The 18946-nt window shown below is 42.1% G+C and overlaps 1 protein-coding gene across 1 annotated transcript in view; it reads left to right on the plus strand.

The window, feature by feature from the left end:
- The window catches only part of ddb1 (damage-specific DNA binding protein 1), a 44299-nt gene that overhangs the window by 13696 nt on the left and 11657 nt on the right, over positions 1 to 18946 (plus strand). Inside the window, exons 11-21 of the mRNA XM_070960517.1 lie at positions 573 to 648; positions 736 to 844; positions 3501 to 3679; positions 7005 to 7168; positions 8928 to 9035; positions 12084 to 12291; positions 13298 to 13393; positions 13736 to 13847; positions 14787 to 14910; positions 16406 to 16570; positions 17100 to 17194. Of these exons, the coding sequence (XP_070816618.1) occupies positions 573 to 648; positions 736 to 844; positions 3501 to 3679; positions 7005 to 7168; positions 8928 to 9035; positions 12084 to 12291; positions 13298 to 13393; positions 13736 to 13847; positions 14787 to 14910; positions 16406 to 16570; positions 17100 to 17194 (1436 nt within the window). The remainder of the gene's footprint in view (positions 1 to 572; positions 649 to 735; positions 845 to 3500; positions 3680 to 7004; positions 7169 to 8927; positions 9036 to 12083; positions 12292 to 13297; positions 13394 to 13735; positions 13848 to 14786; positions 14911 to 16405; positions 16571 to 17099; positions 17195 to 18946) is intronic.

The raw sequence follows: 18946 nt of genomic DNA on the forward strand, positions 1-18946 counted from the left end.
TTGCCAAAGCGCCGGCCGTCGCTTGGCGTGCGAGCGCGAGCAGGTGGCTCAGATGTCAAAGGTCTCGGCTCGCCGCTTTCCGTAGAACAGGAGAAATGCCAAGGTTACGTTTGGAAACATTTGTTTTCATTAAGCAGGCCGGCGAGCTCCACAGCGTCTGCAGCAGCGAATCGTCAAGTTGAAGAATCCCATCAGGTTTAACAATGGCAGACACCTCTTAATTTCTGAAAATTAGGTTCCGCTCCCAAGATTGTTCTCTGATGCTTAAATGAGACACACAGGCCAGCGAAGGTCTGCTCACGCTTGTTAGGCTTCAGCCGTTTATTGACCATCTCTGCCCTGCACGTCTCAGCTGCTGCCTCCTTCTCCTGGCCTCTTGATGAGAGGCAATTATTCACTTAACCAATCAATGGCTCTCTGAAGGGGATCTGCAACGTGCACATCCACCGACATGTTAACATTTGACTCATGGAATAGTTAAAGCTCAGCTTTGATCCCTGCTCTAGATTGCGTTTCTCCTGCTCTGAACTGCTCATAACTTTTCTAACGCCCTCTCTCGAATCCTCCTCAAGGTTTGTGGCCACTCCGCTCTGAGGCAGGCAGAGAGACAGATGACATGCTGGTGCTGTCTTTCGTGGGTCAAACACGGTGAGTGTTTTCCGAGCAGCGTGTCAGATAAGTGTGGAGTCAATTCTGAATGCCTTTATCTTATCTTAAGAGCGTGTTTTCCCCCAGAGTGCTGATGCTGAGTGGCGAGGAAGTCGAGGAGACTGAACTTCCAGGCTTTGTGGACAACCAGCAGACGTTTTACTGCGGAAACGTGGCACACCAACAGCTCATTCAAGTGCGTACACACACACACACACACACACACACACACACACACACACACACACACACACACACACACACACACACACACACCTTTGTTATGTGTATAAAGAGTGTGTGCTGTCAGGGTCCTTCACCAGAACATGCTTTGGTTAATTTTAAACTGACCCTCATTTGACGAGCCTGTTCTCCTAGAATTAACTGACTTTGCAGTACGTGTGCATCTCATGCCAAAGCAAGAATAGCAATTTTAATTTCACAAATTCTAAATTAATTATCAAACTTAATTATTGAACTGTGGCTTTTCTCCATTTAATAAGATATACTTTGTTGGCGCTGAGTCATACATGATTGAAAGGAGCAGTTGTGAATATGAGGGTCGCAAAAGGACTTCATGTATTTTACATTTGGTTAAGATGAATTTTGCACTTCATTTAAATTCAAGTTGTAGCCTGCCTTTTGGAAATGAGAATGAAACCTGCTGGGAGTTCTGCCAACTGTTAGACCCTCAACTGTAAGGTTGTTATGACAACACTGCTTGTGTTTTAAAGCTGCAGCTCTCTTCCCTCTCAGAGTTGATGTTTTTTCAGAGAATATATTCTTACATTGTTGCTAATCTGGTTTACATATATACACGACTCCTTTTTGGCCTAAGAAAAAGTTACTTCAGATAATAGAAGTTGATAGTTGTACTTAAAGTTGCATTGAGGACACCATCTGATTTTTTTTTTTTTTTTTCTTCTTGCTTCAGCCTTGAGTGGCCTTATCAAAGAAGACACTGTGGTAGACGGCGTCAGGGACACTAGAATTAATGGACCGAAAGCCACACAGAGACATGTTCAGTGGCAACAAAAAGGAGATATTTGTCACATACAAATCCTTCACATTGCAATACTTTTGATACTAAGAATAAATGAAATGACTCCATGTAATACGAATGGGTGCTAAACCTGGTAAGAATGAACGCCTGACTCTGCAGCTCTTGCAGCCTTTATCCTTGCTGTAGCTCATTATTTTGGCCCTCTGTCCTGTAGTTGGACTGTGTTCTTGAACTTTGCAGCTCTAATTAAACCTGCAATAAAAAAAAAAAACTGTAGGCAGCAGTTTCCAGCAAGCAAGCACAGACGAGTGCACTACCTGCCCAGCAGGAAACTTCAAAAGCCTGAAGCACCTGGTGAACACTGAACACCTAGAAAGACTCAGATATTCTTCATGCGGGGGAGCTGGAGACCAAGCCAGGGCTCAAAGACTGCTGAATATTAGTGTTAACAGATGGCCATAAATGCATCTTGGAGGGTTTATTCAGTTGTTTGTTTACCGACTACCTTTCCCATGAGCCTCAGCTGCACTTTCTGTTTAGTGTTAGTTAGCAAATGTGAACCTGCTAACATGCTAAAAAGCTGCATGGTTACATAAAGAAACACTGCAGAACGTGGTAAACATTATACCTGTCATACCAGCGTTTTGACTACGAGCACCTTCAGCTCAAAGCACCGCTGTGACAAAATAATCTCCCAGTTGTTTGGATGTTTGCTGTTTCCCAACAGTGTGTTAACTCATGAAGGGAACATGTCCTTGCTTACGTTCACTACAAGAGGTCAAATTTAGATTGTTTTTGTCTCTTCAAACATGCGATACTTTGTGCTCCACTACAAACGTCAACAGACTGCAAAAACTAGACGTAATGTTCATCACTGCTTCCAAGGACTCCATTAAGGATCCTATATTGAATGTATGCTTTTCTTTCACATTTCATTGCACCACCGTATTATGTGAGCTCCCCAGCAATGCAACACCTCCATTTATAGTTTGGCTGTTGCTTGTACCTGCAGCAGTCTGTTAATGAGGCTTCTTCAGCTCTTTTTTTTTTTTTTTTTTCTTCTTCCTCTTTGTCTTGTCTTGCCTCTTCAGTGCTGGGTGACTCTCCTCATCACATTATTACATTTTCAATATTAAAATTTGTATTTCTCCTTGACCTGAGCTGCCTTAACCAGGTATTCAGAAGCCTCTTTTGGTGCATGCAACACAAATGCAATCAAATTAACTTTTATAACAATATTAATAGGTCTGAATAACACAGACATCTTGTGGCATCAAGGGATTTGTGCCATCAAACAAACGCTGGACACTCTTTTCATGTGTATATATATATGTAATGCCATATTTCTTAATGCTTGTGTAGTGATTGATCTGCTGTATTTTCCATGAATACATTATAATTCCTTATTTTTTAGTGAGTAAAATTCCAGTGTAACTTTCAGTTTGTCTTCCCCTAAAATCCTTCACTTTTATCTTACTTTAAACATCAAAATTGGCTCCATAAGTGTCCTTTTCTCAGGACACAAGGATCTCCTAATTCACCAACTGTGTGACGAGCTGGTGTGGATTATATACAAAGTAATTTATCTTCTTCCCAGTCCTCAGCATCAGAAACTCGGTCTCATCACAAAACCACAAATGTGGAAAAATTCCCCTTGCAATTAATCATAATTTCTTTACAGACATTGGAAAAAAAAAGTGCAATAACAATCCTGTCTCAGAATCGAAAATGAACAATGATATTTGCTTTGTAACGGCTTCATGTTTTCGCTCCCATCATCCTCTCTGTCACTTCCCTGAAATGCTGTGCAAAATGACATTTTAAAAAGCAACAACTGTGTGTCCTCCAGATTACATCAGGCTCTGTGCGTCTGGTGCTCCAGGACAGCAAGGCATTAGTGAGTGAATGGAAGGAGCCTCAGGGCAGGAACATCAGCGTGGCCGCCTGCAATCACACTCAGGTGGTGCTTGCCGTGGGACGGGCCCTCTACTACCTGCAGATCCTGGCTGGAGAGCTCAAACAGATCAGGTAGGACAGAGATGCAGACACACAGAGGATAGAGCCAATGTCCGTATCCTGACATTTTAAGGCAATGTTTGACTTCCTCCTGTACTACAAACAGAGCCGAACAAGGTCTTTCTGTAAACATTTTCAATCATGTATCATGCAGTCAACCGGAGCTTCTTGTTCATGATATCTACACCACCTTAGATATAAACCTATATTACTGAATTCAGGATGTCTGGAGATCTCCTGGTATGACATTCAAAAAGCGCTGAATGTCAACAGAATGAGAGGACACATCAGCCCTGCGCTTTAAAGAAATATTTGACATTTTGGGAAATGCACTTATTCACATCTCCTTGTGAGAGATAAGAGGATTGAGACCTGTCTTATGTTTGTATGGTAAATAAGAAGCCACCAGCAGCAGCCGGTTAGCTTAGCTTAGCACAAAAACTGGAGACTTGAAGAAAGTGCCAGCCTGGCTCTAAACAAACAGGATACAACGTGTTGATTAGTGATCTTCAGAGGTGCTGGCAGGCAGACTTTGTTGCCTTTGGACAGAACCAGGCAAGCTGTTTCCCTCTGTCTCCAGTCTCTGTGCTAAGCTAAGCTAACCAGCTGCTGGCTGCAGCTACATATTTGCCCTACAGACATGAGAGTGGTATCTACCTTCTTATCTAACTCCAGCCAAGAAAGTGAAAAAGCCTCTTTCCCAAAATGTCAAACAGTTCCTTTAATGCTCACTCTGTCTGTCTTTGGGTTTGATGGTGAGACACCGACAAACTGGGTCAGCTTGCATGTTCAGAGAAGCTTAAGAGTAAAAAAAAATGTCCACCCTCATCCCTGCAGTTATCCTCTGGCTGTGTTCTTTATAAAGAACGCCTTTAGCATGAAAACCAGCCAGTTTGGTAAAGATTGTTTTAAGATGTGTTTTGAAAATCCTTAAAATGAGATCTCCCTTATATATCATAAGTTCAAGAATGTATGAATAGAATTATTGTTCATTTCCAGAGTGAGACTGTTGAACACAGGATTTCTCCTTCTTCAGTGTTTGTGCTCTGGAGGCTTCAAGCTTCCACATCACACTTCTGTCAGTTGAATATTGGACCACGATTGGTTCCCAAACTATATGTGATGTCACAAATCATGCTCGAAGGCCCCTTGAAATCAGATTTTCCATGAGCACAGAGAAACTTTCCGCTTTCAGCAATAAGACTGTAAAAACAGCTTTCAAGTGTCAAACTCTGCACAGTGAAGCTCAAACATTCAACTGTCGTAAAAACACATTTCTGACTGGAGGGGGACTTAGAATATTAGGTAACAAAATCGACTGCAGAGAGCAGTCTTAATGCCTCGTCAGGAAACAATCAAGATATTATATTCCAACTTACTGTTGTCATTAAATTAGCCTAACTAATAGACTTACAGGTTAATTTAATAGTTAATATGAAACAGCAGGGAGGAATCTGACATATGACTGCATACAAAATACCCAACGGAACTGTTATATGAAAGTTTAATTAATCAAACATTAATTTATTATATTCCCAGTAGTTCAACAACTTTCTCTCTGACTGAGTTATGTGTTATTATTATCCAGCACTATCTCACCTTCATTTTAATATCTTCTTTCCTGATCTGCGGTAAAGTTTGAGACCAGGGATTTGCATCTCATTTTTAAGTCTGAAGTGAATGGTGCAGTAGAGCTGTCATACTTTTTATTATATTTCTGTCATGTTGCTGTTGTGGTCTACCCTTGTGGCTGTCTTTGTGCCAGCATTGCAGTAACACCGCTTCGAGCCACCATTTTTACAGTAGCTGGAAAAACAAAGTCGAGGATACACAAAAATGTTTTTTTGTTTGTTTGTTTTTTATGTTTGTTTTTTTTATTTTCAGAGAAAGACACACGGCTTGTCAAAACGGCCAGCAGGGCTGCTCCAAGCACAGAGAGTGTTGGTAGATGATAGAACAATGAAGGAGACAGAGTGAAGTGTCTCACCAGAGCTGTGAAATAATGCTTGGCCCACATCAATAAACTGCTGGTTTCCTGCGCGAGTCGCAAAATTCTGTAAACGCTGGACGGTCATAGTGGAATTAAAGGTGTTTGCATGGCTGAAATGTTCTTCTTTAAGGCCGTTAAGACACTCAGTGATCATCCTTACATCACATTTGTTATTGAGTATCTTTGTTCTCCCATTATGCAGGAATTCAGGCTTTTTTCCCCATTATAGTTTTATCTCTTTTTATTGCATTTAAGATATGAGCTGTATAGACACAGTCCTTTATTACAGTGTATGTAATTTCATGTGCTATTATATTGATATACAGCATGTCATGATTCAGAACCTGTTGGTGGATAAAATGACCAGGCAGGGATCTCTGTTTCTGTCTAATCCTGTTAATTAAATACCTGGCAAATCAAGGTACTACATCACATTGATGGAAAAATCATTAGAAAAAATCCAATACTGCCATAAAGGACTCCTACTACATGATTTTCCACATTGACCACAGTGGCCTTATCCAACCAGAGGTATGAAAGGAGGGCTACGTCAGTATAATGAGACAGTTTTATATCATCTCACAGTGTGTGTCGTCATGTCCCGCAGCTCTAAAACACAGGGTGATAATCAGACATTTAAATTCAGAATAATCAGCATTCTCATTGATATTGGAAATGTAATTCATGTTGGTCCGTCCCAAACAAGCTTATGCTGTGTCAAAGCATTGAGTGCAGTAACGTCAAGTGACAAATTAAGCAAACTGTGAAATTTGTGCTGATTCTGCTCATCACTTCATCATTTTGACAAGTTAAGACTAATATCCAGAATGTTCAAAATATGATTGCTTTGATAAAAATTTCACAGTGTACCACTGACTTAGTGACAGATACAAACACTTGCCCCCGAATGGTTCCTATGGCTTAATTTTTCCTGCTGTACTTGGAGAGAACAGGCATTGAGGAAATGACTGACCTACTGCTGATCATAAATTCACAGCAAAGCTTAAACAACAAATCTGATTGGCTGTTTATGGGCGATGATCAGGAAGTCCAGCTGGGACAAAAACCTTGTTGCCTGTCAACACACTGGCTGAGACCCTGCCACGGTTTTACAGCTGTGACATAAACGGTCACCTGGAAACTTCAGCCAGCGGGAGCCCACAGCTCAGCTCACCAGATGACTGAAACACGTTTCAATTTTCATCTCACACGAGGAAAAAAAACGTCTGCGCTATGTGTCATTTTGTGCCGCTGCTTGTGTCAAACTGTGTCACACGCGGTCCACTTTCACAGTGTGTGCAGGACAGCTTGTGACTGTGTTTCTCACGTCCTCTACACCTCCCTTAGCACCACGGAGATGGAGCACGAGGTGGCCTGCCTGGACATCACACCTCTGGGGGAGGGCGGCGGTGAGTCACCGCTCTGCGCTGTGGGACTCTGGACCGACATCTCAGCCCGTGTGCTCAAGCTGCCCTGCTTCACAGCCCTGCACAAGGAAATGCTGGGCGGAGGTGAGAGGAAAGAGCGGCAGGTGCACTGACAGGAGAAAAGGAAAGCTGTGACTGGCTCGTGCACAGGGATAGTTAGACGCAGATAATGTCAGATAGAGTGAAGTTTGTTTCTGCGGCCCAGTTGCAGATACGGTGTCTCAGTGGGCTTGTCAGATCCACAAAAGCAATGCTAACCTAACTCAGGCTATGTCAGAAAGGAAGAGAAAAAAAGTCACACTTAAAGGAGGAAAAGCCTGAATACAGGCCTGGGGGTGTGTTACCTTATATGGGCGTACAGTTAAATCCTCAGTCAGCCTTGACACTCACCCTGTACGCTGTCTGAAAGCACAAAGCGTCACAGCTCTGTCTGTGTGAGTGATTTAAACTCAGTATCAGAAACACACATTACATTTTTACCGTGTTTTTGCCTCTGTACATTTGCTTTTTAGTATCACTTACCATAATTAAAATTTCTTCATAGTAAATTACAAAGAGTCGCCTTTCACAAAATCATAAAGTGATTTATATTGGTTTTAAAAATTCCACCTTCTCATGGATCAATAGTGCTGGAGGCAGCAGCACCAGAGGAGGACATTTAAATAGAAACCCCCTCTCCTCAGATGGCTGAAGGTGGGAAAAGCTCAATAATAAAACAGTGGGACTGGTCTCATACAAATACAGTAAATGCATTCATAAAGGAATAGTTAAGCATTTTGCTTTCTTGCTGAGAATTGCAGAAGAAGATCAGACCCCTTTTTGTTTGATTTTCTTGCCTTTGTAGTGAACAGAATGTGGAAGTTCCTTTAAGAAGTCCAATAAATAAGTCCAAGCAATGGGTGTATAATAGTGTGGTGGGAGCTAAAATGGATTGCATCTCTAGCTTCATTAATGGATGTAAATGGAATCTCCCATTAAGTACCTCATTTTTTAGCACTCGAACATTAACTATGCTGCCAACCCAAACGCATTTAGTGCGCCATTTAGCCACCGGAAAGGTATTTAACTTTAGCTAAAATATGTAAGAGAGGTCTTTTTGGTTAAACTTATCAAAAAGTCAGCAGTCGCTGGGGACAAAGTTTCATAAGATGGAGAAGCAGCACAGCAAGGACTCTTACTTTCCAGTTAGGATTCTTTACCCGTGACAAATGTTTCTGCACTCTCTCCCAAAGTGTCACACGTGATTTTCCAGCCACGTTTGATTGACAGCTGCTCAAACTCCGCAAACTGTGCTCTCTTGCTCCCCTAACAAGGACAGTCCGACTGCACACTGTTAAAACAGGAAGCCTTCAAATTAAAAGCTCATACTGTTCTAATTGTGGATATTTTTAGCTCTGTCATTGGAAGAATTTTAACACGAAACTGCACTGCTGCACTCAGGCTGCGTTCGCTTTGTTAACCGAATTACAAGTTGTGTTTTTATTAACTTTTCTTTATGTATTTTGATGGAAATGTGTAAATACAGCATTCCATTACCATTTTTTCACACTGCAGCTTTGTGGAGAGTCAGCTGGGAAGCGTTTAATCAGAGTCAGTGTTGTTTTGATAATTGGCCTGCAGTCAGAGAAAACGAGGCTTGGGAAACGGAAAAGACAGAGGACTTTATATTTACCCTGAAGCATTTAAATGTTTCTTTTTTTTCCAAAAGTTACCAGCTAGTCTGGCCATATTGATTTTTCTGACAAAGACATTTTCGCAGACATTTATCATTTTGGTGTTCATCCATGAACCTGTGACTCCAGTGTGCAGTACAAATAAATCATTCTACTGTGTGTGTCCCCAGAGATCATCCCTCGCTCGATCCTAATGACCACCTTTGAAGGCAGCTACTACCTGCTGTGTGCGCTGGGAGACGGAGCACTCTTCTACTTTGGTCTGGACCTGCAGACCGGTAGGCCCATCACACCACCATCAACACAAAAAGTTAGATGAGAGATTCTCAAAGTTTCTCAGACTGATGCGGGCCTCCAGGCAGGGCCACGGGCAGCTGTCTGAAGACATTTTCATTCTTTAGAATATTATTTCTGTGGAGGATTGCAGAACTGCATTTGGGTGTAATGTTGAAGAAGCTCTGCAGCCTGAGGAAGCTAATGCTCACAGTTTGATTGAAAGGCTGCTGTTTGACTCTAAAGAGAGATTTCAATGACGTAATCAAACACAGTGATTTGATCACATCACTATAGTGCGGTCATAACTACCAGGAATCATTTTTACTGACCAAAATGTGCAATTCAAACACATTGTCACCTGTTTTATATATAGAATTATAGCAGTTTGTTTTGAAGGCTGCCAGTTTACTGAGGTAGTGTTGAAGCATGTCTTTAATGTGTTTCTTTTTGATGGATTTAAACATGTTATGTGTGACCACATTTAAGTTATTAAGCTTTAACAAACACAAGATTCTTTAACTACTTAAATATCAGAGAAACAGGATTTTTCAAGACAGCCCTTTAAACCTCCAATACATTTCTTTTTTCTTTATTTTTTATTCTTGGCCACTTGGTGGCAGCAGAAAAGAGTTATGGACACCGTTGAAGTATATATGGCAAACATGTTAGCAAACAGCTGCTTATAAAACATTTGCAGGCCACCTGGTGAACTTAAATCTTTCAGCTCTGGCTTTGGTCCGACTCTTGAGCTGTTAAATGCCCCACTGTGTTCATCAGCCAGCGTCTAACTGTGTCTGTTTGGTGCTAAACAGGTCGACTACAGTGGGCCTTTATTGCTTTCTCTCTGAAAACAACAGCCTGCTGGCTCTGAAAACAACGCTGCGACAGCAGTGAGAGTGAACCAATAACCTCAGTTTCATGCTGCATCTGAAATTCTCACCAGATCAAATAAATTCGACCATGTTCGATTGAAGGAGTACCCCAGCAGTTTAGCGTTGCTCGCCAAAATGTGGTGTTACTAAGTGTGTCTGGTCACAGTGGAGGCAGCAGAGGCTATATCCGGACTTTTCATCTATAATGACACCTCCAAGCTCCAACACTTCCTACACTTTCTGTAATGCAGCTCAATAGTGGCTTTTGTTGAACACCTCCTGCCTGCTGAACGCTCCAGTCTTTCAAACCCCACATGGCCCTCTGTGATAAAGACCTTCTCTTTAGTCTCCAAGCCCAAGGCTAGATGCTGCACTGAAATGACATCACCAGGTCAAGACATCCAGGTGATGTCATTCAAGTAATAAAAATGAGTCATTTGAAAGCCACATAAAACATGATAATACTACTGTTTTTACCGGCGGGGTAGTACTCCCTTTAAGAGCATATTTACTTTGACACGTGAAAGCTGCGCAATGGCCCTTTAATTACTGCATTATTGAATGGCTGTCTGTTCCAGTTAAAGTTGACTTTAAGGTCTGCATGGATGGAAAAAATCGTGTTTATCCACTCTTATGGGGCCATATGTTCCAACAATATGAATTTTTAAATTATTTTATAATCATTGTAAGCGTTGGCATGCGACCATGGAAACACTCATTCTCATGAAGAAAAAAAAAAAAGATGAACAGAACAGACAAGACAACGTCAGACTCCTAGCCGTTACTGGATTCAGCTTCAGGTTTTATTGTGAGGTGTCATCTGTAAAATAACACACATTTAAGTGAATTCAGTACATGTGATTACCTCAATGTTCATTCTTACTCTAGTTACTGGTGCTCTTTAGTTTTCTTCCCAAATAACTGTAAAAGATTAAAAACTGTTTGACCACCATGATGGCAGGACCTGTGGATGATGCTGGTGGACAGTTCAGAGGCACAAAAAAGAATAAAACACAACTCAAAACTTACTTACAGGCCCCCTGAAATCCATTCAGATATTCTTACATACAGGTCTAATGTGTTTTTCATGCTTATAGGTGACACTAATGTGATACAAAGGTGAAATGAGCAGACAGGACGACGTTAGGCTGTTGCTGCTTTGATTCCTCGTAGCAGAATGACAAGAGAGCGAAGAAGAGGGCAAAACAGTCGACTGCACAACATCCTGCTGACGTTTAACACGTCCACAAAGACTGAATAAAAGTCTCTTACAACTTAAAATAAAACATCAGCAAGAGCTGGAATACTTAAAAAAAATGTACTTCACATATATTCAAAGAATAAACAGGAAATAAAAACAAGTAGGATTTTCTCATTCTGGGTTCCTTATCCTTTGAATTCTTTCTCATTACTCATCAGGACAGCTAACCCCATTAACATTTTCAAATTAAGACCAAAGAAGCATCCTTTTCACCCTGATCTATGGCCTCACCTTACATAATCAATATAAAATGTCAGATAATGGTTAAAAATGCTCATCACAGTTCCCTAATGTGCACGGTGACGTCTTCAGACTGCATGCTTTGTCCAACCAACAGTCCAAAATCTGAAGATGATTAAGTGCAAAACACAAGAAATACCTGAAATGGTTATTGTTCTATCGAAATACGTGCAGATTGATTATATGTTGACTTACTGACCGATCAATTGACAAATCGTTTCAGCTCTGGAGTCCAGTCAGTCAAAGAAACCCCTGCACAGAGTGCAGACAGTGATCAGTGCATGTCACAACCACGTCCACAGTTATTCCGTGATCCTCGGAAGGATTTTGTTCTGAATTGAATCAAAAACAGAATCAGAGACAGTAACAGAATACGAGAGGGGTGAAAGCCAAAGCTTATACAAAGTATATGCAGTACTATTAAGGCTATGAGTTGTACACAAATGAATAAATGAGCAGAGAAGCATAAAGGCAGATGCTTCCATACAGGCCTCAAGGGCACATGAAACCATTCAGGTTTTTAAAGAGCATTCAAAAGGAGTCGGCTGTTCTGCACACAAGGACAAACTTTATTGTCTGAAGGCACTTAGCAAGTGGCTGTTTTGACCCAAGCAGTGATTAGTACACCCACCTTAACTGCAGTTAAACTTGTTTTCGATCTTATTTCCTTCCCCCAGGCGCCCTGAGCGAGCGTAAGAAAGTCACCCTCGGCACCCAGCCCACTGTGCTGAGGACCTTCAGATCCCTGTCCACCTCCAACGTGTTCGCCTGCTCCGACCGACCCACCGTCATCTATTCCTCCAACCACAAGCTGGTCTTCTCCAACGTCAACCTCAAGGAGGTCAATTACATGTGCCCACTCAACTCCGAGGGCTACCCCGACAGGTCAGCAGCAGAACTTTCGCTGCTCGTGCATTACATCGCTCTGCAGCTCGGTGGATGTTTTAGGACATTGGTTCTCGACCTTTTTTGGATGAACGCCCCTCTACTCAATGCCCACACCTCTTGCTGCCCCCCATCAACGAGAAAGCAGTTGAAACCCCTGTATATTGATATTTATGATTGAAATTGAGTATTTCACTGGCCTATTTGAGATGTAGGCCTCCCCACTGTATTCATAGCCACTGTAGCCATGTCATTTAACACAGTTTGCTAATTATTAGAATTCTTCGATCAAATAAAAATGTAAATGTAGTGTTAAATGTAAAATTAATGAAGGTTACACTTGAACATATATTTATTATCAAATTCCAACATTAATTAGGCTCCTTCACTGATCTAGCTTGATGAACCAATCTCAGTTCAAAATAATGATTTAAAAAAAATCCTGGCCAATCAAAAAATACAATGAGCGTGCACAGCAGAGAGAACACAGTACATTGGCTTAACTGACATTAACGGTAGCCTAACTGCTCAGGCGGGCAGTGTGGAAGCTCTAACCTGTTAACACGAGCGCCGAAATAAAAAGCGTCAGGTTCCGCCACGCACACGAGCCGCAGACGCGTCCGCCATGTTCCGGCATATTCTTGCTGTAAATTCTTAAACACTGCATGATGTTGTGAGACAAGGCATGGATGACTATTAAAAATACTGTGGTGGTGAATGACTGTTGCTGTTATAGAAACGCCCCCCATTTTGCTCTTAGCGCCTCCCAATGTTCTCTGAACGCCCCCTGGGGGGCGGTACCGCCACTGTTGAGAAACCCTGTTTAAGGATTTCTTCGTGCTTTGCAGAGTTCAAAAACACACACCTTCACTTTCTTTGTTTTGATCAGCGAGCAGACACAGCTGGCCCAGACAGAAGCACATACAATCACGCTTTGTTTTGATTTGTGGGTGTATTTCTTCTTCTTTTTCTCCTCACTAATGCTGCGTCTCGATTTCCTTCACAGTCTGGCTCTGGCCAACAACAGCACTCTGACCATCGGCACCATCGACGAGATTCAGAAGCTCCACATTCGCACTGTCCCCCTCTATGAGTCCCCCAGGTCAGTCGGTTGACCCTCAAACGAGCATTTCAGAGCCATCGTCTGTGCAAACACGCTGCTTGATGTTTGCTCTGATTCAAGCGACTTTCTCCTGTTGGTTTTGTTACCCATCAGCCGTGTTTTCGTGCTCAGATGCTTCAGTGCTACCATTTCTTAGCGTTGCTAAATAAGTTATTAAAAGTTTGACTGTTGAGTTATCCAGTGAGAAAACAGACAGCACTCTCCCAAGACACCTTCTTTTGTTCAGCTTCCCCCTCGTCGCTGCTGTTTTCATGTTAATCAACGGCTCTCCTCCGCTTCCTCTCACTCCTGTCATCTCCCTCTGTGCTAACACTCCATCAGGAGGATCTGCTACCAGGAGGTCTCCCAGTGTTTCGGGGTTTTGTCCAGCAGGGTGGAGATTCAGGATGTGAGTGGCACCACATCTGCCGTGCGCCCCAGCGCGAGCACTCAGGTACTACAGCTCCATGTCGTGTGTTGATGATAAACACCCAAAGGCTTGTTTGTTTTGCGCTCTTATCTAACCAGGCATGCTGACTAAGAACATTATTTATAACATTAACTGGAAGCTTGTCAGGACAACGAATGTCTCGTCTTCTTAGGCTCTTTGCAGGTGTTGTGGAACCAGATTTACCAAACCAGGATTTAAATTTTAATGCTGTTTGATCATTTACTTTCTCAGTCTAAGAATATTAATCTTGGCATAATTGAAGCTGTTACCGGCAGGATATTTGTCTGTTTTTGCTTGAACTATTATTTGTTTGTGTAAAATATACAAAACTCTGCAACATATCTTCTCGCTGTTTGTTTTCGCTCCTGCAGAGACATGCAGGTTGTAAGAGAGTGAAATGAACGACGACAGCACGACGTTTTTTTAACTGTTGTTTTCCAGCTAAATTTAGCTGTCGCAAGAGTTCGAGTTCAGTTCAAACTCCATTAAAAATAATCATCTTTCGTTTGATTTGTCGTCAAAGAATAGTGACAATGAGGTTTCAGCTGCCAGAGAAGAACAGTGGGAGCAACATTTAAAAGAGTTTTGTGCTTGGAGAGCAAATAAAAAAGTCTTTTCAGCCAGATTTACAGTGACAGCATGTGTTATGTCCACTCAGCTTGGCTCTGTCGCTGCCCCAAGGGGACAGGTGTGTACTTTTATTTGTGTTTATATTTATTACTGCAGTGCACAACTTTGGGGAAACAAAGCACATCCAGAGCCTCTCACACGTGATGACCAGAAAGATGTTTACCTGATTTTAAATGCTGCACATCTGGTGCTGCAGATGGTGCCGACTGTGCTGTTGAGCTCAGGCAGAAATAGAGATTTGAATTGCTTTATTAGCTTTCTCTTTGTCCCTGCCTCTCTTCTGTCCCCTCTCATAAATCCACATCTTTCCAGGCTCTCTCCAGCAGCGTGAGCTCCAGCAAACTCTTCCCCAGCAGCACTTCTCCCCATGAGACCTCCTTCGGTGAAGAGGTGGAGGTTCACAGTCTGCTCGTGGTGGATCAGCACACCTTTGAAGGTGAGGCAGCCGGATGTACATTTCCATTTGATCTCACAGAGCTGCTGCTTTCATATGGAGCTCCTGATGGTAAAATAATGTGCTCGGCTGGGAGAATAACGAGGTCAGCGCTGAGCAGTCTTTCCACAGCCTGGTCCCAGCGCTCGTTCATCAAGCTCATATCTGATCCTGAAATGGGTGCGCGCTCGTTTTAGCTAACAGGTTTGTGTTTATCTGTTTCAGCATCGTCATCGTCCTGAATTTAATCTCATGTCTTTTAAGTTGGGTTTTTTTTTTTACTCAGTTCTCCATAAAATATGTTTGTTATCACGATTACTCACCATATGAAACTCACACAGACTGTTTATGGAGTAGCTGAATAATTGAACATGTTGAGCGTCATGCAGATCGTTTCATGGTGAAGCCCTCTGAACGAGGCAGGTTTTTGCTCCAGCCTGTTCTGCAATGCAGATTTCCCTGCGCCAAGCCTTCCTTTTAAAACTCCAAGCGATACCACACCAGCATAAATTATGGTATGTTATATGTTAATGATATGTAAATATGGGACTGGCTCAGCACACACCTGTCAGTCCACATCTGTCTCCAGTCTATCAACATGCGATCGGAGACCTGCTCATTTAGATGTGAGATTTCCACCAGTCGGACTTATGCAGTAGTGCAGTGTCTCATATGAGCGCTGTACATGCTTGCGTTTCAGTGAACAGTGAGTTCACTGATGCATATAAGTGCATTGTTTTTAAGAAGTAATGCAGGCTTCAAATAATCAGCTATTCAGTTACTGCTACACCCTGAAAACTGCAGTTATTTCCATTAGCTTTGCCCATGATGGGTCCTGCTGTCTGTCACGCCTCTATACTCAACACCAGCTGTGTCATATGTTTTAATGGTGTTATAGAACATGGCATCCATTGCCTTTCTGCACTTCATTTAATCAGTTATCTCCACATATACTGGCCAGATGAAGACAAACGGCCGGGGATAAAAAGTGAGCAAAACCAGTGAGAAAAATGAAAAGTGTCCTACCTGGACAGGTGGAATAAAACAGGAGAGTGAAGGAGATAAATAAATAAACGATGACTATGCAGGTCTTATTAGGCAGAATACAGTAAGTGAAAGCACCTGCTGTCCATGTAACGTACGCACATAGCTCATCACAGGCTTTGATGCGATAATGGAGCAAGAAAAACAAACATCACTGTCATTTTTTTTTCCCTTCAGATGAAGTGGTTTAAACTATTGTCTTCTTCAAAACTAGTACGTGTGTCTGACGGCTCGTGTCCTTTGTTTCACGTTTGCCCTGCTGGATGATGTAGCGATGTTAGCGTGATCCCACAAAATAAATCGTGATAAACCAGAATCATCCTTTAAAGCTGAATACTGAAGGCTGTCACCAAAGACCAACAGATAGAATGCAGAAAAGCCTTTAAGAGGGAGATGTATTGTGCTGCTCTCACACGCCGTTCCCTGAGGATTGTGTGTTTTGTGTCTCTGTCAGTTCTCCATGCCCATCAGTTCCTCCCCAGTGAGTACGCCCTCAGCATGGTGTCATGTCGTCTGGGAAAAGACCCATCAGTGTATTTTATCGTTGGTACCGCCATGGTGTACCCAGAGGAGGCCGAGCCCAAGCAGGGACGCATCATCGTCTTCCACTACACCGACGGTCAGTAGCCGGGCTTTTCTTCACCTCCTTCTGTTTTCGGCAAACAAAACTCCTCTGCACTTTGTTGTTTTGTTCCTCGTCCTGTGTCCTCTCATCCAGCTCGCCGAGCTTCGTCTCTTTATCCTTCACCCGGTTTCATTTTCTCCTCCCCGTCGTCTGTCCTGTTTTTTCCCTCGTGGACACTTTGTCCTGCCATGCTCTCGTTTCCCTCCTCACTTAATCATTTTCTTATCAGTTCTTATCAGACTGTTCTCCTCTCTCCACAACCAATCCCCCTCATTTTCTTTCATACTCTGTCCCTCTCTTTGCTGGCCTTTTATTTATCCTCCTTTAGCCTTCCATTCTACCTTCATACTTATTCCGAATGCCTCACCTACTCTCTTTTACCATTTCCCACAGTCACTGAACACAATGCTATCCTCTGCCTCCGTAATAGCTTGTAGGTGCTAGTTTAGGTTGACATTGAGCTTGTAACGCTCTGAATGTAACTGAACAGACAGCCTGACAGACACTGTGCTCTTTCCTGCAGGTAAGCTGCAAACCGTGGCTGAGAAGGAGGTGAAAGGAGCTGTCTATTCTATGGTGGAGTTCAATGGCAAACTGCTGGCCAGCATCAATAGCACAGTAAGTGAGGGTAGACAGACGAAGCACTTGACTTTTTCCTATTGCAGTCATGTTCCTGTGCAGTGTTTTCAAAGATTTGAAGAAAAATGTGGCTTAAATCTGCTCTGCACTTTGAACTATTGTCAGATTATTTTTTCACCTTCAAAAACTCTTAAGACTTGTTAGTACAATTAAAATCGTTAGTCTCAGCCCTCGAGTAGGTACTGACAAAGTGCTTCTTTCAAGTGCACCTCTGTAGTGGTTGCCTAACATCATAATTTACCTTCTGATCCTGGAATTAAATTCAGTATCTCTCAGTGCTGCTGGAGAGAGATAACTATCCTCTGTCACGTCATTGTGTTTACGCTGGAGGTCAAACACAAGATACAAACAACTGGCTGGACTCTACAGCTGCTAAGACCCAGTTTCTCTATTGATAAGATAAGATAAGACTTTATTGATCCTGTGCTGGGGAAATTCACTTGTTGCAGTGGCAGAATGAAAAGGAGAGGTAGAAAACACAGACAATAAAAAAGGTCCAAAATAAAATCAGCTTTATTGGGAGGCTGTCAATCAATTCCTTGTTTATCCCTAAAGTGAAGACATGCTGCGTGTTCCCTCATAGATAGCTCTAGGATGTGCTAATGCTAACGTTTAAACATTTACTGCTATCATTGTAGCGCCTGAGTTTTGGTACAATGTTAAAATGGTACTATTTTATTTATATTTATATATTTTTGCTTTTTTTTACATTTAACAAAATGTACCAACCCATAACTTAAAGTCATGATGAAAATATGGTATCAAATAATAACTAAACAAGACCAGGAATCCGGCCGAGCATTCGATGCCACGTTTAGATTGAAGGATCCACGTTCGATGGGGTTCACTTTAAAGTTCACGTGATGTAATTTTCAGCAGAATTCAGCATCTTTTTTTTTCTCAGCAGCCTCTGTATGACCGGAGTGTTTGAACTTTCTTTGATTGTCTAAGAAGCATGTGATCTGTTCAAAAGGAACAGCCTCCTCAGTCATTTTAAAGCTCAGTATCTAAATAGATGTGTCGCATATGGATTGCTGTGTGAAATCACTTGCCCCCCCCATTGTCCTTTAACACCACGCTCATCCACACTGAGCTATAGATAGATGAAACGGATTAAAGGCTTGAAAAGGCAGCTTTATTTTAAGGTATCAAGAATCAAATAATCACGAGTTGCAGATTTGTGGGACTCATCACAGCACAATGACACACTTTCACCTGTTCCTTCCTTCCTTTGATATCTTCTTCACTGAACTAGACTTTCAAGAAGTCATTTCACTCTAAATGACTTCAAAATGGCTATTAGAGACTTTGCCTTGTATTTCATGTTGCAGCTGCAGCGGAGTGACAGAAAACATTCAGATTTCAAACATCAATCACAAACTCTGCTGTGTATTTTTTTGTGTCAGCTTCTCTGAAATAAAGAGCAAATCTTTGCCTCTTAACTCACTATTACGCACCAGAGCTGAACAATCATTAAGGACCAATCCATCACAGTCGTGATATCAATTTTCCCCTTCGACAGAAGCCTCAGTAGAACATCTGACGTAAGTTGCTTGTGTAATGCCTTTTTAGATTACTTTTATAATAATTTCATCAACTGGATGCGGCACACTTGAGCATTGTTCTGCTTCCTCTGGCATTTCCTTGCCTCGAAATGATGAACTCTTCATCACTGTCACTTCCAAAACCTTCATATTTATGTCAGAATCCCTTCATGCGAGGGTTTTTTTG

Source organism: Chaetodon trifascialis, chromosome 1 (genome assembly GCF_039877785.1).
Source record: "Chaetodon trifascialis isolate fChaTrf1 chromosome 1, fChaTrf1.hap1, whole genome shotgun sequence".
NCBI classification, from domain to species: domain Eukaryota; kingdom Metazoa; phylum Chordata; class Actinopteri; order Chaetodontiformes; family Chaetodontidae; genus Chaetodon; species Chaetodon trifascialis.